Source organism: Clytia hemisphaerica, unplaced genomic scaffold, assembly GCF_902728285.1.
Source record: "Clytia hemisphaerica strain Z4C2 unplaced genomic scaffold, Clytia hemisphaerica genome assembly, whole genome shotgun sequence".
In the NCBI taxonomy this organism is placed as follows: domain Eukaryota; kingdom Metazoa; phylum Cnidaria; class Hydrozoa; order Leptothecata; family Clytiidae; genus Clytia; species Clytia hemisphaerica.
In genome coordinates, this window is record NW_027103710.1 from 173534 (window position 1) to 197250 (window position 23717).

Consider the following 23717-nt stretch of genomic DNA (forward strand, 5'->3'; position numbering starts at 1 on the left):
ACCTTTTCATAGATTACGTCACGAACATCACTTGCCTCGTTTTGAAATTATTGGCATGGCGATTAACTCTCAGCGGATTTTATTAAAACTACTTTATATTTATAAAAAAATCATTTAAATATCTCAAGGGACATAATCACCATGGCAATTATTTGAATACGAGGCAAGTGATGTTCGTGACGTAATTTATGAAAAGGTCTATTCAAACCTCTATTTAAATTTCGTTAAACTACCTGTCTTTAACTGTCATGCTTTCCTTGATAATGCGTGAATCTAAGCATCTAGAATAAGAAAATGCTAAATCCAATACGCAATATAATGAATTTGTATGCCCCTTGATAGAGTTTCCAGACAAAAAAGTTTACATTCCCTACGTAAGCATCTTAAACAGATGGAATTTTATGTGATGGTGTCTTAAAACCTTGTGAATTCTCTGAATCGATTGCAATTCGTCTAAAGTGGTTGTTCACATTCAATGAGCTTTAAATATACCCTAGAGGAAGTTTTTCAATCCGGGTAAAGCAAAATCTTTGATCGGAGTTTTTTTTATAAAAGTGATGCTCTAATTGTAGCACTACTCAATAGCGGTGTAAATGAATCGAGAGCGCTAGATCTACTTTCCATAGAATAGATTTTCGCTAGAATTCTTTCGATGATGTAGCGCCGTTGGACGTTAATTTCACTTCAATTGCCTCTTTGCGGATACTACTTTTCAAAAAAGCTCAGATAAAAGATGACGAATGTAACTTTGTCCAGGGTTTACAAAGCCCATTGGTCGCATTGGGGCTTCCTCTACAGGCATCGTATAGATACTTTCTAAAAAAAATGTTTTAATTTAACATTTTTTCCTAAGTTTGATACGTTTAAGACTTTCATCATAAAGCTATAGCTAGAGCCTTAGATATCTAGAATTCTTCAATTTCAACCGTGGCGTTCTAAATCTAAGGGCTTGCAAACATGAATTGATAGCTCCTGTATTCGTGATATGCACCACTGGAGAGTCTTCTGAGAGCTTTTAAAATTTCCCACCCAATACTTAAACAATAGAAAAAGTATACGCAAAAATGCAGCGACTTCAAAAATAGGCCCCTCTGATTTTGACGTCAATTCACATTTGCTAGGCCTTAGATCTAGAACGCCATGATGTCAACTTAATACACCTGTCAACCCTTAATGCTTTTGAGGAGACTGGTAACGAAAATAAAAGGAAAATTTTTCTCGACGGCGGTAGCGAAAACACAAGTGTTCTTATGAAAAATGTAAGATACCCTTGTATTGAAGTGATAAAGGAACGTCAATTATTCATGATATGCACCATTGGACCCAACAGCTGATTGGTTGTAAGTGATGTAAAATCAGTCAATACGTCACTTTCAGCCAATAAGCTGTTGGGTCCGTGGAAGACATTGAAATGGTACATATCATGAATAGCTAAGCTAATTGAATGCTAAAAGTAGTTTGTACTCCACCGCAGAGATTCGAGAAAATGTTTTTGTTTTGTTTTTTACTTTTTCTAGAGTTTTGGCGGGAATTTGCTTAGTTTGATTTATTTGTGGCCTTAAAATACCGTGCGCCGAGAACAAATCTTCTTTTTAAATTCATTCCCAGCCCCCTGAAAAGCCGACTGCAACGCTAAGGGATGATAGGTGTTTTCGATTTCATGCTGTTATTGTTTTTCTTTCAGCAACTTCATTAACCAATAATCTGAAAGAGATTATGAAAGTGGTACGTCCTTTTTTCTGTTGTTGTTTTTTTCCATTACTGTATGATGTAAGAGGGCCCCAGCGGACCTTCAATTCACGCAATCACGCAATTCTCTTTCCCCAAATTCACGGATTCACGCAATGTTTTTCACAATTTACGCAATTTTTGTTCACGCAAAGCTTTCCAATTCACGCATTCGGGCAATTTTTTTTTATTTTCACGCATTCACGCAAGTGAAAAAGCCCATTCACGCATTCACGCAAACCGCTTGGGGACCATATAATTAGACCACGTTCATACGTTACGGTTTTGTATCGCTCTCAAACGAAATGGTTTTGAAACACTGTGTTAACGTCAAAACTCAAAAAATAAAAAAAAGAAGACTTTTTGAAAGCAAAGAGTTTCGCTCCACTATTTTCATCGGAACGCAACTGCTCTGATTCGTTGCTCCGAAACGTCCCGAAATTAAGGCTTGGGGACACGATAAGTTTTTTATCGCGTTGGTGCAATGTAACATGCTCCATCCCACCAACCTGAAACGCTTTCTCGTGTCTTCATACCACTTGTTTTAATAACATTTGTGCTTCTCTCACTTTTGTCCCTGGGACAATGAAGCAAAATTGATTCGCATTTTTTTTCTTGTGTTGATGGGATGGAGCATGTTGCATTGTACCAACGTGAAAAAATCTTTTCGTGTCCCCAAGCCTTTAGTATGAACACTTCCCATCCGCAAAAAAAAACCATACTGGAGTGATACGAAAGCGTAACGTCTGAACATGGTCTTAGATAATGAATTCAGTTTCGAAGATATAAAAAACAAAACCTGGAGAAAAATCCAAGCAATTTGGCGTAGCCAAGTCACTCAATATTCTGATAACAACGATTAAAAAACGCATAGCATAGGTCTCACGGTCAAAGACTTAAGTGCAAGCTTAAAAGAATTATTTCCAAATTTTTCTAATTTTCATGATGAATTTCTTTGCCACTAAACAGACGAAACCTGTCGACGTTGTGCCAACAGATGCTGTCAAACGAGCAATTGGAAGTGAAAATTATGTTCCTGAAGAGCAAAGTTTGTGATTTTTCCTTTAGTCATCTTACAGTTTTAGCCTTAAATGATGTAAAATCAAAGAGAGTCAACTCTCTCTAATTCGATCTTGAGTCGAATTAGATTGTACTTAATTTGTTTTTTACATTTCGGTTAAAAATGAGTGTTATGTTCTTATAAAATTGATTTCGCTTAATTGTAACAAGACGTCAGTGCAATGGCGATCCCACCTCCATAGCGCCCATATAAAGATCGAGACAATAGCATTTGGCCGTTGGGATAGCAGAATGCTCGTCTCGTTGGTAGGAAAGGTCATTTTTCACACAGGACTATTCCAGAAAACATATTACCCCTTCCCTTTTCCCTATAGAAAATTAAAAAATACTTCCAGTACAGATTGTTAACATCGCTTTGTGAAAATACAGGAGGGTTTAACCTTCCACCGGGATATTTATATGTCAAGAAATTCAAAGAACATCTGTCCAACTATATCTTCTTCAGGAGTTTGAATGACAGAGCAGCATATAGAATATCGGGATTGATATTATTTTTTATTTATCGTTGTCATCAACTCTGACTTCACTGTATCGTTAATATTTTTCAGAAGCAGAAGCAGAAACAACACCATCCATTACGGAAAATCAACAACAAGGAAAAACAACCGAAGCTGTTCAAGCCATTTCTTGAATCAACTTCTGCAGTTTCTTGTTTCAACTTTTACTCTCTTCTGAACTTGGTTCAAGTTTTGACGTTTTGAAATGCTTTTGTGTTAGTAGACTGGGTACTAGACGTGTTAAGAGTCATTAAAACTTCAAAAATTAATGAAAACACAAACGACTTTTTCAACAGCCTCTAGTTAATACGTTTGATTTTGTGTTGTTTTTTTCGTGTTTCTTGGCTTTTCACTTATGTCTAAAGCCTAGTCTTCAGTTTTCCTGGTTAAATATCTAGATCGTATTTTTTTCCTAAAGGAACAAAAAATTAACGAAAAATTGTTGAAACTTCACATCTTTGGTATTATAAACCTTTTCATGAATTACGTCACGAACATCACTTGGCTCGTTTTGCAATTATTGCCATGGTGATTAACTCCCAGTAGATTTTATTAAAACTACTTTCTATTCATAAAAGAATCATTTAATGTCTCAAGGGACATAATCACCATGGTAGTTGTTTGAATACGAGGCAAGTGATGTTTGTGACGTAATTTATGAAAAGGTCTATTAAGGAGACTCCAGAAAATCTTTGCATCTTATTCATTCTTTAGTTTACGAATTATTTATTATAATTTTTAACAATATATACATTTTAGTACATACTTAATACAAAGAGAAAAATTGGTTATCTTACTGTTATTTTTATGAAATCCTAGTGGTGGGGACGGATAATGATTTAGTGCAATGTCTATGGCGCTTTTCAAATAACTCCTGGCAGTAGCGTGATGGGTCGACTAAACCTGGGAGGCAATTTTAGAAGATTTTTATTTTGGCGCCCCCTATGAAAAGTAATTATTGTCAAAAAGATAACGCGAGCAAAGCGGACACGATAATTTTTGGGTAGCTTCTCTCTTTTTGGCTGAAAACTGCCATACCTAAGGTGTAAAAGAGCAAAGGGGCGCCGAAATTAGTAATTAGAGGCGCCTTTTTGCATCCTTTGTATTTCGGCGCCCCTTTTAAAAACAGATACAATCCCCCCCTGCCACCATGCTACTGGCTCCTGGTTTATCTTGCTGAGCTCGATGTTTCAAATCAATATTTTTGCTTTATCATTACTTCTAAATTTGCTTTTTTTTTATTTTGTAGTGAAAAATAATTAAAAAAAATATGAATATATTCAAAGAGCTGCAATGGCGAAAAAACAGTCACTGGAACTTGAAATCTTAAAAAGTGGTCAAAGATGGCTATCGTGTAACAAAAGCTGAAGAGCTGAAGATTCCTTTTAATTAGAGGCTCAACAATCTATCGTCAGAGACTTAAACATTATGGAGAATTTCGTACTTTACGATGAAATTGGTACCGGAGATAAACGTATGGTTTATAAGGGCCGTCGTAAAGGTTCCGTATCGTACGTAGCTATACATTGCGTGGAAAAGGAATACCGTAACAAAATACAAAATCACGTACGTATCTGTTACGAGTTAGATCACGTCAACATCGTACAGTTTTACGAATGGTACGAAACCACCAATCATCTGTGGCTGGTTGTCGAGCTCTGCGCTGGCGGATCTTTACAAAATATATTAGAGTTGGATTCCTATCTACCTGAAAAAGAGATTAGAAACTTTGCGAAGGATGTGGTCAAAGGGCTAGCTTATTTGCATTCGCAAGACATTATATATGGTGATTTATGTTCGGCTAATATTTTGCTTGACTCAAGTGGAACTTTGAAATTCAGTAATTTTTGTTCAGCCAAATTTTCTGATGCCTCCGAGGAAAATGAGCAGGAAGATGACGTCACTCAACATCAGTCTTATTTTAAATCACCTGAAGAGCTAGCCGGGGGAGAACAGAGTAAAGAAAGTGACTTGTGGGCACTAGGCTGTGTTCTGTATGAAATGTTTACAGGAACGGAACCGTTTCGAGGCTCAACGCGTGCACAAATCGAACAAAAAATTAAGCACGAAAATATCCCTTATCCGATGCAAGGTATTTTTTTTGAATTCTTTATTCGTCTTTCCATTACCCTAGATAGCCCTCTAGTTTTGTAAAAGGCTTATCTGGTTTCCTACTGTCAGTAAATACACGTTTAACTATTTATCTAACTAATTAACTTTTTCAGTTTTAAGCCAACAAATTTTCTTAACAAATTCTTATTTTCACCATTTTGTGACCATTTTTACCCATTTTCCTAAGAAATCGGTTGTTTTCGAGTCTGCAAAGCCTTGAAATGTTCTTAACTTGTTCTTAATATTTTGGCCATCGAAGCCTTATGTTCTTATATAGTTTGTTCTTATAAAAAAAACGTGTAAAGTAATATGGAGTACGTACAGTGAGTTCGACTGACAATTCCTGCATTAATAACACGCATGCGTAATTTGTCGTTCTTTTAAACCACATGTAGTTAATTCTCGTGATAAACAAAGAGGAATGAATCCGTGGTATGGTCACTTTCGGTCGGGGTTGTGGACGGCAAAATTTGTCGCTCTATATGAAATTTGACGTTCTTTTTGTCTTTATTTAGTAATGCAGGATTTGTTAGATAAACCCCCTCGTGCATACTCAATACTGGTAATTCCTCTTCTTTTCGGTAATCGTAAATACACATTCTCTTCCAAGGTTATAGAATACATCAACTTCATTTGCTCTACCCCTCGAATGTGTAGCATTGCTGCAGTAGCGAGTTTATGTATTTGCACTAATGAGGACGACGTAAAATAACCCGCTGTTTTGTCCCGCAAAATAGAGGACGGTAAAAGTGCTCAATTTACCGTCATCCTCAGTCGGTCAGAATGTAGACAAAATTAGAAGTTTACCGTCTCTGTCGCAGAAAAACACAGATACATAAAGTCGCTATTGCTTCTACAAGGCAAAAAGTTGTCCGGGCTCGTCCAATGATGCTATGTCTACCACTGCTTTGATAGGGTACCCAGCTGGCACACAACGTTGTTTCAACGTTCATATAACGGTATATGGACGTTGTGAACGTTAGATAAACGTTGAAGCAACGTCGTGTGTCAGCTGGGTAGAAAGCAATACTGCTGATCCAAACTCGTATTCATTCCAGACACAAATAAAACGCTAAACATGATCGATCTCTTTTAATCCATACCAGGTCAAGAAGGTACTTTCATTAAAGCTTCAGAAGATCTATACATGCTCATCCAAGGTCTCTTACAAAAAGATCCTTCACAACGCATCGACTTATTAGAACTCTGCATGCATCCTTTCTGGCAAGGGGAACTAGCATCATTGGCTGACATGTTCGATACTCGTGAAAGTTTAGTATCCTACACCAGCACCAGTATGGCAACTTCAGTTATGGATGAGGAGAATACCACAAGTAGAGGTACTTTAAAACGATTATTGATGCCAACTGTACGTTAAGGTCCCGAATAAAAGGGGGATCCGAATTTCTACCTCTGAAAACCCCAAGGTAATTATAAGTTAAAGGTTTTGTTTTAATATAAGTGTTTTGTTTTAATATAAGTGTTTCCGTTTCATATCAGACACATATTTCATATCAGGACAGTGTCTTGCTATTGTTTATATTATGATGATACAAGCATAAAAATATTTTTCTTCTCCTCTTTCTGACTAATCTTGCTCCACATCCATGTCAATCCAATGTGAAAAAGCTTGTGAATTAATATTGATTAGTAAGCAAAGGATATCACTCTTGTTTAAAAACAAAACCTTTTATCGATTATTGATGCCAACTGTACTCTAAGGTCCCGAATAAAAGGGGGATCCGAAATTTTACCTCCGAAAACCCCAAAGTAAGGTGATTATAACCAGGCTATTTAGAGCTTAAAATATTTTCAAAAATAAATAAACAGGGGAAACCCGAACCCCTTATTAATAAGAAAATATTTCGGAAGTTGATAATCGGAGGGGAGACGTTTATTCGGTACCTTGTTGTTACCTTTTCCATTTTAGATGTTGGAAGACAGAGCAGTGCCTCTGAAGCTGACGTCATCACTTTACAAGATAGCATTTCTGCCAACGACAATAAAAAACTCCAATCCCAATCGTTGAACATATTGGGTATGCTTTTAAATGATTCAAGTGCCCTTCTATATTTATATATTTATTTTGATTCCATCTTTCTAGTTGTTTTACAACTGATACTCTCTTGATTTAGTTATAAGTAAGTATGTATGTATGTAATAGTTTATTTCAAGTTGACGAACAGGTAACAACAAAGGCTAATAAAAGTCAACGCTACTTTACAATTTGTAAGGTGATTACAAAAAGCTGACACCGTCAACATAGGTCCGGCAGTTTCTACACGGGCATGATGTAGGCCTCCACTGCTTAATCTGTTCCTTAAACTACTAAATCAACTAATCTCTACTCATCCGGATAATTCCCAAACGATAGTGACTCTGAACCGTGAAAAAAAGTTTATTTTCTCTTGATCTGAAAGATGTTTGGTTACTTTGATATTTTCTCATGTTTGAAAATTTCTTTAGTAGATCTGATATGTTTTTTTACATTTGAAAAGTTCTATTGCTAACAACTGAAGATTTTATGTGGAATTTGATGGACTGTCTTCTCTAAAAGCGCTCAAGTAGATGTATAATCAGAATACACTCCTCAACACTTTCGGGAGGTGATTTGTTTTCTAATCTAGCCTGCGAACATGAAACATCCAGACAAGCGAACAATAATTGAATTGACATCGAAAGAAGGCATTCATGAGCCTTTGCTTTTTCTTTTGATTCATGTACGGTGCTACCCTCGCAAGCGCACTGATTTTCTGGCTAGCTTTCTTATAAATTGTGTTAATATGTGGCTCAAAAGTCAGACAGTTGTCAAAAGTTAAGTTAATCCTAGGATCTTGCCTGAGTTGCTGTTAAAGATGCGTTCATTCTGTATAGTAATGAAGATTTCTTTGCTGGTATTATTAGCTATCAACTCAGACTTGTCTGCATTTTCTTTCATTTGATTTTGGGTTATCCACTCAAAGATGATAGCAGCTCCATTCGAGAGCTCCTCACCAACCTGTTCCCAAGAATCAGCTATCACAAAAGGTCTTGTATCGTCAGCATAATTTAGAACATTTTCTATTTTCAAGAAAGTAGAACAAATCTCTCATGTAGATGTTAAATAGTAGTGGCCCTAGAATGGATCCTTGGGGAACACCTTCTTTAACATTATGCCAGGTACTGTAATGTTCGCCAATTTTCGTTCTTTGCTTTCTATCTGACAGGCTGCTATGAGACCTAAGGCACTCCTTGAAAATCCGTTTGCTTCAAGTTTAGCAATCAATAGTTCGTGCGAGATTCAGTCGAAGCGCTGCAAACTTTTTCTTTTCATCTGTAGCTTTCTTCCAAATTTCAGTCATGACTAAAAGTGGAGTTTTTGTACTCGTTCCTTTTCTATATCCAAATTGTCTATTGCTCAAAATGTTGTTAAAGTAGGTTGAGACTTGGGTTATGCTTTTTTCATAAATTTTGACAGAACTGGGAGAATACTCACCGTTGAGTTCCCTTGTTCTTCTTTGAACCTTTTCTCTTGTTACACAGGTTTTATATCGGCAGTTTTCAATTCTTTTGGCAACGCGTTGCCTCAGAGCGATTTATTTCTGAGCATAAAACTCGGAACTAGTACAATATCTTTAGATTTCACTGGAATAGTGACTTGGCTGTATTTCCTTGAACTAATCTTAATGATTTTCCCTACTTCCTCTTTCGTTGTTGGTATAAAAGAAAATTTATTTGGATACTCAGTTTTCTTGATTTCAGTGTTGTCTATATTTCTGAATACAAATTTCAGTATGATTATTTGTTTCGTCAAATGCAACAGAGGGAGGCTCAGTCAAGTCTAGTTTTGATATTATTTCGCCATAGTATTCATTGAATATTTGAGCTATCTGTTTCTCGTCATTTATGATCTTTTCATTCTCTACTAAAATATAACTCTTATTGTTTGAACCTTTATTTGAAAACAATGGTTGTACAGTTTTCCAAAACTTTTTGTTGGAATCTTTAAGGTTGGCAAAGTAGTCTTTCTTAGTCCTCCTCAATAGTGATAAGCAAAAAAAATTTTGTCTGTTGTTTTTTTTTTTGTTTTCTTGTGTTTTATTCTTATAGTAAAGGTTCTTGAGTTTGGATCTTACCATGATGGCTTTTCTCATATCTCTATTAATAAAAGGCATATTATTACCTCTAACCGTTTTATATTTAAAAGGAGCTTGTTTGTCTAGTTCTTCTATGATATATTTTATTTTTGATTCAAAATCACTGTTATCACTCCTAGAACCAGAATGTTGTTATAATCGATATCTATCGCATCTATGCTAATTTGCAGCTTTTCTAGGTGCTCGTTGATGTTATTTAAATGTGGTTTATAGGAACAACATATCAGCCATTTTTTGTTGATGGCTTTCCATACCATCTGGTACAGCAATAAAACTTCGACACAGCCTTCTTAGGATGTCAGAGTCACACGAAACTTTCCATACTCGTAAAGTAATTTGAACAATTCCTGAAATTTTAAAAATTGGTTTTTATTCAGATATAGTATTTTTTTTAAATAAGAAAAAAGGCTTTATTTTATGTCCTTCACATCATTGCTTTAGCCAACGAAGAAAGAGAGGAGCGTGAAGCATTGAATTCATCCACCAGATCTTTAGTCACCACTAACAACGCCAACATCTCCAAGAAACAAGCCTGGGGAGGAACATATAAACTGGAAAGAGGATCTGCCGTTCATAATCTAGCCGACGTTGTCGATGATCAACAACAAACTCGTAAACACTCAGCAAAATCTACATCCTCGGTCAAATCACAGAAATCTTCGGTAGCTTCTGAGAAATCTTCGGTTTCCAGCGAGAAACCTGAGAAACAAACTCGCCAAGCATCAGCCAAACCACCTCAACCACCAGGATCAGAACGAAACTCAATCATCAAATCGTCCTCGGCAGCCGCCAGAGCTGCAGTAGGACAATTGAAGTCCCAAACATCAGATTCTCTTCAAGATTCAATGGAGCCTTCAAGCATCAGTACCCTTGTATCACGTGATCAGTCGGATATCATTCCATACCTTGGAGGTCCTGACGTCAACGTTCTAGATCATCTTTACCATCCATCAGACCTTACCGTAAGCCCCATAGCTGAGAATCGACTTTTCGATAAGTTTCCAACGCTCAAATGGGACCAAAATGTTATCAGTACATCTGTATACACTTCTGAGCAATTGGCGATTATGAGTTTGGATGATATTCGATCACACCTTAAAGATCTTACTGGTGTGTTTTCGGTAAGTTGCTGTGTTACGTGCTGAGGGATGAGGTCTTTGCAAATATATCTGGAACCTAAAGTCTTTTCGCAGTAAAAATTTACACTCTTTTTACTACCACATTCAAGGGAGTTGGTCTAATTACGTTGACATGGCTTCCTTATAATAACAAAAAAGTTGCCACGTTTTAAAGTGAATAAATCACCATCCTCAAAGTCAGGATTTAGGATTTTTTTAGGGGATTCTTTATCTTTGCTTTGAATGATGTCATTCAAATTACCCAAACTGTAATGCTTGATCAAATCTCCTCGTCAGAAGCGTATATTATATTATATTTACTCCGACAACGTTAGTGTCACAAATGGGCTATTCTAGAAATGGACTGTACGCTACCCCCTATGTTGAGGAGGAGTGACGTCCAGGGTGGTCTGAAAAATAAAAAATCCAGGGTGGTCCAAAGAAATGGGAGAAAAAATCCAAGGGGGTCCTAAAAATTCGAAAAAAAATCCAGGAAGTCACCGTTTTAAAAAAAGATCTCCTCAACATAGGGGGTACAATTTTTTTCTGGAATTGCCCAATGTAAGTTAGAGTGGCACATGATGCCCATCCATCTTTAAGTTGTTTAAAAGGATACGAATAAGACCATATTTTCAAAAGTAACATGAAATGTTTTTATTGTTTCTTGCTTACCTCCAGGCGCCGATGAATCAATCCAACGAGAAAGTTCGTCTCCGGCAAAAGATGAACATTGTTGCTTATCTTATCACAGCAGTTCGAGTGGAAGAAGTTGCCAACAGTTTTTTAAAAGATGCCTTGGTCAAATGTTTCCTCAATGATTTGAAAGTGGCATCAAATCAAGATCTGAAAATGAGAATAGGTAGGTATTAAACCTTCAGTTTTTTTCCTTATTACTAGAATTTTAAATTTCAAACATCATTTGGTGATTATTTTGTATCTCGTACGTTAGCTTCTTGAAAGCATTTCATTGAATACGTGGGGAATGTCCCTAGGATGTACTTTAAGGGAACTAATTTTCGTGGTCAGAAAAAAAAATCGAAAAAATCTATTTCCTGGTAATTAAGTTTTGCCCTATTTTGGAGACGTTTCTTTCATTTTAAAATTTTTGGATGAATGTTCAGTTTTGTTATTCGCGGGTTCTAATTTTCGCTTTTCGATTCTTCAGCTCGTTTACTGAGCGTCGTTGCCAGCAATGCCACTTCAATCGATCCACAATTCAAGATGGGGGATGTGTTCACAGTGGTCAGTAATCAATTGAAACAGAATTTTAGGAACACGCGTTTGAGACACGCTTTCTTACCGGTGATTGGAGAATTTCTGTTTTACGCAGCAACTCAAGAAGAAAATGAAGCTCGATTAATATCGTCATGGGAACCGCCAGGTATATGTGGATAATTTGTTATTAGAGTCTCTCCCATCAACCGCTAAAAAGAAACTCCAAAACTCCATTATGGGTTTGAAAAGTCCTGAAGGGTTTTTTAACGGAAGGCCAGTGAAATGCTCTTTTCAGAAGGATAGGGCTAGGACAATACTGCCAACGAACCTGTTGAACTGGAAAATGTAGTATCTTAAGATTTTTCCATAATGAAACACCCGAAAATCCCTATTAGGATGTCCTATGACGATGTGTTAAGAGGGTCAATTCCGGTTTATTTTTGGGTTTGTCTCTCAGAAAGATTGTACTGCATTTTTTACATATAAAAAGAAACTTTCACTTAATTTCTTGTCAACTTTCATTTCACCAGGAGCTGTTTTCACCATCATCACGCGTTGTTTACACCTTCTTGATGGCGAGGAAGTCACTCGTCTGATGGCTGCAAAGATCATCGAAAATATCACCTCCACTACTGGCAGATATTGTAAAAAATTGGTTAACAATGACGTCGGATTGGTAAGTCTGCGATACCGGGTGCACCAAAAAAAAGTATACAGGTTTTTCAAGATATTGTGAGCTAGCGGTTAAAGAATTTTCGTTGATTCTTTTCTTATTCTGTGAAGGAAAGGTTAACTTAGATTTTGGTATATAAAACTTTAAAATTGGTACATTCAATCAAAAGTTATATTAAAAAAAGTGAAGATTTTGACCTACCAAAAATGACAAAATTCATTAAAAACAGGTAATCAAAATCTGAATGAAGAATCACCACTATTATCAAAGGTAATTTGATCAAACAGAGATTTTTAACATTGTTTTGGGGGAAATAATGTTTCTATGTTTTTCGCAATCCTAAAAACACCAATTCGTTTAAAAACGATGCAAAAAGTCGCAAAAAAACTGAACAAATGGCATTAAAGTATATCGATATGGTGGTCTTTTGATGGATTTCTTAAATTCTTGGTGGTTTCTTTGTGTTTTTAGCCATTTAACCTGATTTAACCAGAATCTTCGAACTTTTGATTTTAATTTTTTCTTTCTGAGGAAATTTTGTGTCTTACAGACCTTAAATCAGCCATTTCATAATTATGAATTAAAAAATGTTATCATTTTAGGGCTTTTTGACTGTTTAAGTGGTAACTATAACAAAGAGGAAATTTTGCTAACTGTTTTAAACAAATTTTGTCATTTTTGGTAGGTCAAAATTTTCACTTTTTTTAGCATAACTTTTGATTGAATGTACCGATTTTAAAGTTTTATATACCAAAATCTAAGTTAACCTTTCCTTCATAGAATAAAAAAAGAATCAACGAAAAATCTTTAACCACTAGCTTACAATATCTTGACAAACCTGTATACTTTTTTCTGGTTCACCCGTTATATCTACTAACGTACCGACATAGAAAACCTTTGCCGTAAATCTCTGAAAAAAGGTTTTCTTTTTATTTTGAACCTGTTCTTCTTGGCTTCAAAGAGTAAATTGTTTTTAAGGATATTTTGGAGATTGAGCTTTTCCAGAAAAATATTTTACCCCCACTGTTGGTTGAGGATATTGATTTTTCGAAGTATCGAACCCCTGGGATATCCTACTTTATTAGTAAAGACGATATCCGCTCCCTTGTATATTTAACCCCCTCGATATCCACTTTTGAACAAAAATCGTTAACCCCCTGGATATCCTCAACAGGGGGACACGGGCTATTTCTGGAAAAGCCCAATGTTTGTGAGATACTTACACCAATGGTTTTTAGATTGATTTTAACTAGAGTTGAAAACTTTGGTGGGTCTGTTAAAAGCCGGCAACAGTCTAACGGTGTTTTCAAAATCCAACCAGTGATAAAATGGGAACCCAAAATGTGCTGAATATAGAGTTTTCTGAAGTTTCTTCAAAACTACAGGGTGATTTTATTCTTTTGTTCTGGAATAGCCCAGTCAACGATTGCCGTCCTCCGAGAAAAGAAAAACTGTCTCTCCTTTACATTTCAGGGATTATGGAATCTCTACATTCACTCATCAATGGATAACGTCAAGGAAACAGCTGCGTCAGCACTTTGTCGTCTTTGCATGCACTCCACCGTTGTCATTCAACACGTCTCCGACCGCGCGGGCTTTGATCAGTTCGTATCGGGTGCCACTTTGGGTTCCCTTAAAACTCAACAATCGTTTGTTACCATACTGGTATCCCTGCTGTCAAGTGCGAATCATTTGAAAAGGATTTTGGGTGATCGCCAACTGTTAACGAAACTAGTACGAAATCTCGAAGGTAAACTACAGTACTTAGCACAATGGACTGTCGCTATTTCGAACTTGTGAATGATCGAATCTTTCTATAATTCAAATTAATTCTCAACTCCCGTCAACGCGACAAATACTATACAATGCGAACAATTTAGACTACCCGTCCGAGCTCGAATTAAAGAGTAAACCACAGATTACTGTAAAGCCCGAAGAGCTAGATATCGCAAAAATACTGCTGCTATTGTTTTCAAAAACCCGCGAGGCTTCTTATTGGTCGAGCGCTGAAATTCTATTGTAATGTCACGTGACCTAGGTAAGATTTCCTACCTAACCTCGGCACACTTTTCAGCCAAAGCACGCCATCTAGCCCTAGCCCTTCGGGCTTTATAAATCTATGGAGTAAACTGTAATTTTGATAGGATCAGCCTTAGAGTCAACCTTATTGGTAAAACAATCCTCGGTGAAAAGTTATAAAACCTTTAAATGTTTTGAAGCAAATTTTGAATTTGTGTACTAGAGTATTTTTGCACCTTGCTATTCTTTTCACCGGTAGCGAGTTTTGTTACTCATTCAAAGTCCTTTTATTTTCATCCTCAGGGCATTCACTGATTCTCAAAGGAAAAATCTACCTCCTACTTGCTGAAATGTGTATGCGATCCCACCCCACTCTTTTGACGTGTTGTCAACAGAAATTAATGATTTATGTTGAAAGAGACAGTAAACGTGCTTTGAACAGCTCTGGGAGAGACAATAGTGGACTGACAGAGTATCTACATCAATGTTTGGCTATCGTGGTCAGTAATGTCTTGAAAATCGTGCCAAGAATTCAAGAAGGTAACTACGGAATGGAAAATAATACACCCTTCTGGAATTTTATCAAATTCTCGTAGGCCTTGTTTTTTAAACACTGTTGACAAGATATCATTTAAGATAATTAGCTATTCCGGAAAAATTATTCTAGGATACCCCCTTAGGGGAAAAGTGTTCTCAACCATTAGTTGTCCCTCGAAACCTTCAATGATTTTATGTATTTCGAGAGTGTGCTTGTTAACACTTACACTCCAACTCTTGTCTCCTGAAAATACCGGGGTCTGAATGATCAAGGAATAGGAAAATATTTGAAGGCTGATAAACAGGTGTTGTTCTATAATAAGCATGTTACCTAGATGATTAAACACTTTAATCATGGGATCTTTTCATATTAAATGCCTCTGATGTCTGCATCTGAATTTTTGTCCAGATGTCGCACAGAACATCAATTCAACATCTAACGTTAGATGAATATCAAAAGATTTCCATTTGAAAAATGAATTTTTTTGTCCTATGTTTTTGTCAATGACAATAATATATACTGATACATTTCTTTTTTCAGACATCATTCATATTTTGGACACCATCTCAGGCAGACATCATCCGAACCCTGCACAAGTCAAACAGTTGAAGTCTTTGTTACCACTTTTTGACATTTTCATGCATCTAATCACTAGCTCCGTATTTCGGAAAAGAATGGGAGATAATTTCATCGCCTCCATTGGAATCTTCATGAAAGTAAGTCAGGATTCACCTTTCCGATTTCGGGTTTCATATTTCTGATTCGGGTAACATGTTTCCTATTCGGGTTTCATACCTCCGATTCGCGTTTGGGGATTATCTTCGGATTTCAACCCACTAGTAAAAAAGCGCTGAAATTTCGTGGCCCTGTAAAGAACATTGTGAAAAGGCCACCGTGAAAATAAGGAAAATTCCTTTTATAAAATGGCGTCCAATTATTTTATCATGATTCGATAGCAGGATTTCATATACGTTGAAGTAAGTATATTTTACAGTTGATAAAGCTTTCATCTTTCTCTAATAAGGGTTTTTCCTAGGTTACATCCCCAACTTGGTAAATAATATTTTACCAGTGTTTGTTTCAATTATTGTTTTTCACACTGGCTCTTCTTCAACTATGATTCCTAAAAGGGATAATCAGATGGTTTTAAATATTTGGCTTGTAAAAACTATTTGTGGTTCTAAATGAAACCTCCGAGATATCACAATTTTTTTAAATTTCTCAACTTTGGAGAAAAGTTGCGCAAAAATATTTTGAGGTTTTGTTCAGGACAACACAAGGAATCCACATGCCAAATATCTCGCACCATCTGATCATCCCTCAACCTCGTCCCGTGTATCCCAGGCTTTATTTACGTTACTTATGGACGCCAGAGAATATCTAGCGCTATCAGTAAGCATCAAAAAGCTGATAATACGCAGGGGGGGGGTGAGGTTGATCATCCCTCTGATCTTCTCACTTTCAGCGAGTGCAAAAGATTCATACAGGTGAAATCAATTTATCCAACCCATCCGTTCGAAACCTTGGTGAATCTCTGACAAACACAATGTTCTCAATGGTTGAAGCCATCGCACAACATCCTCACATGTTGTTACTTGGACATCGAGTCTTCATCAACGAGGTAACCTTTCTTTTTCTTCATTGAAACGCCAAACCAATCCATGCTGTTAGAGTATTTATACAGAAATACTCTTGATTATGCAACTAATGGCAAATTAAACGCTAATTGAAAATGCTGTTTGAATTTTTAAAAAATACTTGCAAAACTGGGGTGTTGACAATGTCCTCTAAACAATACATGGAGTAGCTTGAATTTTCCTTAAAACACGAACAAGTTCGTCTTCCACTTGCGTGTTCGAGTTATAGAGAGTCCATGACTCCACTGTGTTTAGAATCTATCTTCAAAGCTGTGTTGCCTTTGGAACCTTATTATAATACTAAAATTCTTTTTCGCTTAACACTTTTTAGTCCATTCTTAAACACCATATGAACTGGTGAATTTTTTCAACGCAAACTTTCAACTTGTCCATTGCTATCCCACAAATACACCGGGGGGGGGGGGGAAAACAGGTACCTTTTTTAACCTCCACGAGTCCCAGGTTGGGTCGCAAAAACACCAAAATAGAAAAATCAGTCCCTCGGGAGTGCTTTTTAGTCCCACGTAAGGTCAATTTTCCGAACCTCAGTGGAGCACCCCCGTCGGTCGGCAAGGGTAGTACCCCCCCCCGGAAATACGGAAATACAAATGGATATTACGGACCTCAGATGAACGTCTTTTTAACATTCTTCGTGGGCTATAATGTAATAGTCACATATATTCTCATTCTCCAATTTTTTTATTTTCAGGTGCTTCCAGAACTTTCAGAGTTCTTTGACGAAAGTGATGGAAATATTAAAATATTATGCTTGAAACTGTTCACCGAAGTCTCAGCTTTTTATCTGGAATCTGAAGAAAACGAAGGACTTGGTACCTCAGCTGATCAAAGAACCCTGTCCAAAATCAATTTGCTCAAGGTATGAATATTTTTTCTGTGATTTTATTGATGCGTATTTTAGGTATTCTGTATTTGCATTTTTGTTTTCATACCACAACAGCTTAATTTAGGCATACAAACATTTGCGAATTAAAACTTTTACAAGTTTTGGCCTTTTTTCTTTGAATTTGCGAAAGTTTATGTCCTAAATCTCGCAATTTTTCGGCCTCACGAAAATGTGTACATCTCATTGTGGTATTACTGTAATGTATCAAAACGCCAAATGGCGAACGCTTTTATAAATTTAAATGAAATAAGCTTACAGGCTGTACACAGTAAAATTCCCTTTCTATTTGGTAGATTAAAACCAATAAGACCACGCATAGTATAAGAAATTTCAAATCGCTGCTGCTTGACGATTCAATTTCCATTCTATTCCTTCGTTTAGGTTATCAATAAGGGCTTCATACCGCGATTCGGAAATCTGCTTCAAGACCAGATTCCTTTTCCATCGTACAGTGTCAAACTCATGCGCGCATGCGTTGAAAAGTCGCACGACATGGCTAAAACGTTGCTTCAGGATACGGTGGTCTTATCCATGCTGTTTAGTATCTTGAAGGACAATCGAACCGAGATTTACGATTCTGTTTTACAAAGCACTGTGGGTATTTTTAGTAATTTGGTACCATGTAAAGAGTTAAAGTTGGCTTTACTATGTGAGCAAGACTTTCTAGGGGATGTGGCGTCTTTGGTTGAAACGGCTAACTCATATCTTGGGAACCACTCCTACGAAATGTCACATTTGCTTTTGCAGTTGTTGGATATTTTAAACCACATTTTAAAGAAAGTCGAGGAGCCTGTCAAAAGAGTTTTATCTTCAAAGGGAGCAAGAAAGCCTGGCTCACCGTCTGCTAACGACACTGAACAACTTTTACAAGAGACTAAACATTTATCCAAGCTTGATGGTCTATTAATGAACCTGTCGATTGCTAATGATTGTGATATACAAGAATGGGCTTGTCGTTGTTTGTATCTATCAGCTGAACTATACGGTGGTAGCCAGGACGAATGCAATCTCACCATAGACCATATTGAGTCCCTTTTGTCGGCCGTCAAATCCTCAGGCGTCATCTCTAGGAAACGCCAAAAATTGTTAATGCGTATATTGAAACGTTTTCTTCAGACCAATGAGTTTTGTCAACAATATGCGTTGGAATCACCAGCGTTGAAAGACCTTTTTGAAGGATTGTTATCATCCACTAAAGAAGGCACTGACCAGGATTCGAAATCTGTACGTCAAATGGCAACAGATTTACTTGGAAAATGGACGAAACATTAATGGTGTACTGTATATACTGAAGTCTGTCCTAGATAAGTGTGAATGTACTCTTTTTCACTTCTTTGCAAATTTTCAAGGGAATTTACGGTGAAAACATCGACATGGTTTTCATACAACAGCCAAATGAAATGCACACTTATATTGTATACAGAGTTCAGAACTTCAAAGTACTTGTCATTACTGTATTGTTTTTTAATTGAAGTTTCTAGACACAGGAAATTTTTTTGATTCCCTAGGCTATGGAAATGTGTATTTCCAGATCTGGAATTCTAGAATTTCCCTAACCAATCCCTAGCAAGGGAAGGTGCAACAGCTCCCTAGTTATGGAAATGAAATTTCCCAACCTGGGGATGTTAAATTTCCCTATTATTGAAAAGTGCCTTTCTCGAGCGAACCCCAATAAAACCCAATAGGGTTACCCATATTCACGAATCAAATCCTTCCTTTGATTTATAGAAAGCTGGTAAAATAATTTCACTAACCTGAAAATAATTTTCCCAAACTCAGACCGAATTTGTGACAGTTTAAAACTTTTGATTGAATTGTCTTATTTGAAGGTTTGAAAAATAAGTTCTGTACACTTAAAGAATTCGGGAAATCGCATTTCCCAATCCGGAAAGAAAGAATAGAATAAAGCAAGCAAGGTCACAATTCGTGGTATTTCTTTCCCTAGCTTGTTGAGAGTAATTATTTTAAAAACTCGCGATCTCTCTTTTCCCGACTCCATAATCAGTTTAGAAAACTTGGGATTTTTAATTTCCCGATGCAATTCTGAATGGGCAGCTAGAAAGTTAAAAATATTAGTTTTCCACGTGTGGAAATCCGTTTTCACTAACACATTGGTACTACACTTACAGCATGGGAAAATAGGTTTCCCTAGTTTCCTTACTTTCCCGAACTTAAAATTCTAGACTAATGTGATCAAATAAAAAACCACATCTGAAAATGAACAATCCCTAGGCTAGGGAATCAATAATTTTTTCCTGTGAGATGTAGTGGCGAGGTAGAGGTATCGGCTCTTTCTTGGAGTTCCCTTTCAGTGTTATTTCCTTTGGGATATTCAAATTGGGATGGATTTTTAAGATTTCTTCACTGACCTTCATATCCCTGGAGCAAGCTATATCCGCCCTCTTTGATCGAAGTTCTTTTTGAAGGGGTACCCGCTAAGAAGCCATTTCAGTGTTAAAAATTAAGGTCTAATGGCGCTACATCATCAAACCTATTCGAGGGAAAGTAGACCTAGCGCTCTCGATGTATTTACACCGCTATTGAGTAGTTCTGCCATTAGGGTACCACTTTTCAAAGAACTCCGATCAAAGGTTTTAGTTGGCCGGGATTGAGAAACTTGGTTCAGGGATATATAATGGTTCTCTCATCGGGAACCATTCAATGGCCAATTTTCCCAGTGTGTAGAGTGTCTGATTATTGAGATTACGAAGCCAAACAAACTCTTAATTCGATTTGTAAATTTTTTGTGTTTTTTTTTTCATAAGATAGGAATACAATAATCCTAACAGCTGATTCATGTAAAAAAGTCACGAAAAGACGTCGAGTAAAGCTCTGATTGGCTGAAAAGTGATTTTTTTTTCAAAATTTCCAAAGTATGAGTTAATCTTTTCATGTCTCATAGTAGAAGGGAATTAGGTGAATAAACGGCCTAACCGGAAAAAAATACATATAAAGCTGAAATTTTGCACAGAGTTAGGGGAAGGTCTTGGGAATCTCCCATTAAAACCCCCCACCTTCAGCACCTTGGCGTCACGAGCTATGACGTCATAATCCATAATGGCTGCGATAAAATTTGTCCAAATTTCAAGTTGTTCAAACATAGGAATATTATATACCGTTGGAAAGCTTATCGAATTCTGAACAACTTTTTTGTTTACGACATTTTCTAAAAATGTACTGAATGTGAGTAAATTGGGCTTGAAGGTCTATGACGTCATCAGGTCAAAAACTTCCGAAATCAAACTTCTTCAAACATAGGCATATTATATACCGTTGGAAAGCTTGCAGAAAACTGAACAACATTTTCGCTTACAAAAAACCCTGTAAATGCACCGAATAGCAGTAAATTGAGCCTAAAGCTATGACATCATTATGTCCTAATTTCAAGAGAGATTTTGGTTGGTCCTTTATTTTGGTTACTTTCAATATTAGATTATCGAAGGGTATAGTCCAATAAATTCAGACAGCGTTTTAGAATTTTAAAACTTTTTTCACTCAAAAATATCTTTGAAGACGTTTCGGTTTTCATCGTCATGTTGGGGATTGGTTTCGTCTGTTTCACCCTCGTCATATTGATCCACCAGCTGAAGAAGTTAACGAAAGGAAAGAATAATATATATCTTCACTATTTATTTGTCTCGTGTAGATTGTCTAGTCTGAGATTTTAGTCGTAAATTTCTGCAAGGTATATTACTTTGTCTTCTCTTTGATGGGTATAGTTAATACTTACTTTTTTGTTAGCGCAATCCTCTCCATGACAATCACCACACGAAGACATGCACTTCAAACCGTTTTTCCTGCACGAACAAAGATTTGTTCCACATTGATTCTTTGAGGTTGACTTGCATTTACAGCGGATGACTTTAAGAATTTCAGGTGGGGCTATAACCTTGTCAGTCGGGATCGGGCGAAGGTGATCATCTGTTCGGAGCCATCCCCACTCTGTCGGAATAAATGTCTCGTCATCCTCGTCAAGCAACAGCCATTGCATTAATTGAATATGAACTCTCAACCCATGATGGTATGCACTCCTTTCAGATGGTGGAAGTTTCTCAGGCTCAATCAATCCATTCGCCAACATCTCCTGATATTTGTTGTAGCTGAAAAAAAAAATTCTGTTTTAAGTAAAATTGCTATAGGTTCTTCTTTGAAATCAGTTGGGACGTGAAAGTGTGCAATCAATTAAACAGACGGGTCTTTGGTATAGTGTTATTAGTGACAAAGATCTCGAATTATTAATTTACAGTAGAGCTCACCGCAGTTGTCTTAACGAAGAATCTTTCTTTCCACCATACAACTCGACAAAGACATCAACAGCAATGTTTCCAATGGTTGCTTGATCTGCCCAAACATCTGTCATATTTCTGGAAGCGGCTTGTATTTTCTTCGACTTGCGGACGAGATTAAGGAAGCTTGGTTTCCCCTTTCCAAATATCATTGATGTCGAGTCGCATCCAGACCATGCATGAATGAACAGTAAGTGCTCTTTGACATCTTCGATTTTCTTGGATGCAAGTTTGATACTCCAGTATCTTGAAAAACTTTCTTGCAAAAGATAAATGTCGAACTTGTCATTATCTGTGTCTTTCCAATGATAGAGAAGCATGATTGCAACGTCAGTATCATCAGCTACCACAACTGTGTTTGTTTCAAGAACGGTATCTAATGCTTTTCTTACGATTGTTGCATCAGCATCACCTTTGCAAACTTTGACGATGTGGCCATTCGCTTGAAGTACATCTTGCAATAGATTGATCAATTGGCCTTTATTGTGGTTGTTCGAGAGAAACCGCTCCTTCGAGTAAGGCACTTCATTTTCTGCTATCACCTGAATGTCACGAGATGAGCCTTTCGACGATCTTCTTATGTGCTCGTTTCCTTTGATTGAATTTGGATCATTGTACCCTTCGAATACGATCTTTGCAAACCCGTAATGTCTCTTCACGTAAGACAAGTACGCATCAGCAATGCTCTTGAACTTCATTCCTTTACTCCACGGAACTCTGTGAAGTAGAGCTCCACCATCCAACACATATTTCACATTCGACGGTTTCACAGTGACGGCGTCTTTATCTGCTAGTACTTGTTTTTTGAGCGCAGATTTTTCGGGCTTCCGCATTAAACCATTCTTGAACAACGAAAGTGGTTGGTGATTTAATTCGTAGTCGAAGTACTGCTCCACATTTTCCTCTCGTTCTGCAATCGCAGCAAGTCTTGTGAAGAGTAGTGTCGGATTTACAGTCACTGCATCTTTATTTCCCTCATCTGTTGTGCTATTTGTCAAGGCATCTAGGTTGACGATAAGATCTTTTTTCAGAATCTTTCCTTCAGTAAAAATCATACCATCCAGTTTCTTTTGAATGCTCTCTCCTATAGTCTCGGCTTCCTCGCAATTCACCCTGTCCTTGCCTTTGACTGAAATGCATCCGGTTGAAAGCGAGTGGAGGTTGTTGTCGACCATGTTGAACGGATTCCTGACCTCGATCCATTCGTAAAACTTCTGGCAATCATCTTGGTCTTTGTTTCGGCGATTTATTCCCATGTCGATGTTTTGATCAGCTGAGCCAACTTTGACGCTTGATAGTTGGACCATTGATTCGTGGACTGTGGCGCTGAAAGCAACGCTCATTGTCCATAGATTGCGGACATTTTCTCCAAAACCGCGTCCCCTAGTCAAACCACCTGAACACTTGATTGACCTCATCAACGTTTGTTCGATGACGGCTCACGATGACTACTTGGCATAGTTGCGGTGACCTGTCGCAGCAAGAAGGTTCTGCATCTTATTGATTGCTTTGACGTGTAGATACCAATTGCAGCTCCTTTCAGCAACTATGAATTCCTTGACAACCTTAACGTAGTCAATATATGACAGCCAAAGCTTTGCAGTACGCGATTTTTCGGAGAGACTGGTTGAAAAAGTAGCAATTGCTTTCTCCATATTTTTGATTTCTTCCATTTCACCGAGATAATCGAGATCTTGATTTGTAAACCCTTCTTCAATTACTTTTCGATAAGGTGCTTCTAAGCTGTCGATTTCGAGTTTGTTTTCCTCCAACA

The 23717-nt window shown here is 37.1% G+C and overlaps 3 protein-coding genes across 3 annotated transcripts in view; 2 read left to right on the forward strand and 1 right to left on the reverse strand.

The window, feature by feature from the left end:
* LOC136804216 (bromodomain-containing protein 7-like) overlaps window positions 1-3757 on the forward strand; it is a 28492-nt gene extending 24735 nt beyond the window's left edge. Inside the window, exons 18-20 of the mRNA XM_067060918.1 lie at window positions 1685-1725; window positions 2698-2776; window positions 3357-3757. Of these exons, the coding sequence (XP_066917019.1) occupies window positions 1685-1725; window positions 2698-2776; window positions 3357-3439 (203 nt within the window). The 3' untranslated portion in view covers window positions 3440-3757. The remainder of the gene's footprint in view (window positions 1-1684; window positions 1726-2697; window positions 2777-3356) is intronic.
* A 795-nt stretch (window positions 3758-4552) lies between these two features.
* On the forward strand, window positions 4553-19176 carry LOC136804218 (serine/threonine-protein kinase ULK4-like). The gene is made up of 13 exons (XM_067060920.1): window positions 4553-5397; window positions 6524-6757; window positions 7348-7455; window positions 9995-10674; window positions 11350-11530; window positions 11837-12052; window positions 12417-12562; window positions 14033-14309; window positions 14882-15118; window positions 15657-15832; window positions 16582-16737; window positions 17463-17630; window positions 18039-19176. The coding sequence occupies exons 1-13, from the start codon at window positions 4734-4736 to the stop codon at window positions 18927-18929; spliced, it is 4134 nt and encodes a 1377-aa protein (XP_066917021.1). The 5' UTR covers window positions 4553-4733; the 3' UTR covers window positions 18930-19176.
* Window positions 19177-20788: 1612 nt separating this feature from the next.
* On the reverse strand, window positions 20789-23373 carry LOC136804217 (uncharacterized). Its single transcript, XM_067060919.1, has 3 exons — window positions 21914-23373; window positions 21388-21757; window positions 20789-21241 (listed from the first exon to the last, which is right to left on the reverse strand). Exons 1-3 carry the CDS (start codon window positions 23359-23361, stop codon window positions 21149-21151), a joined length of 1911 nt encoding a protein of 636 aa, XP_066917020.1. The 5' UTR covers window positions 23362-23373; the 3' UTR covers window positions 20789-21148.
* Between the last annotated feature and the right edge of the window lie 344 nt (window positions 23374-23717).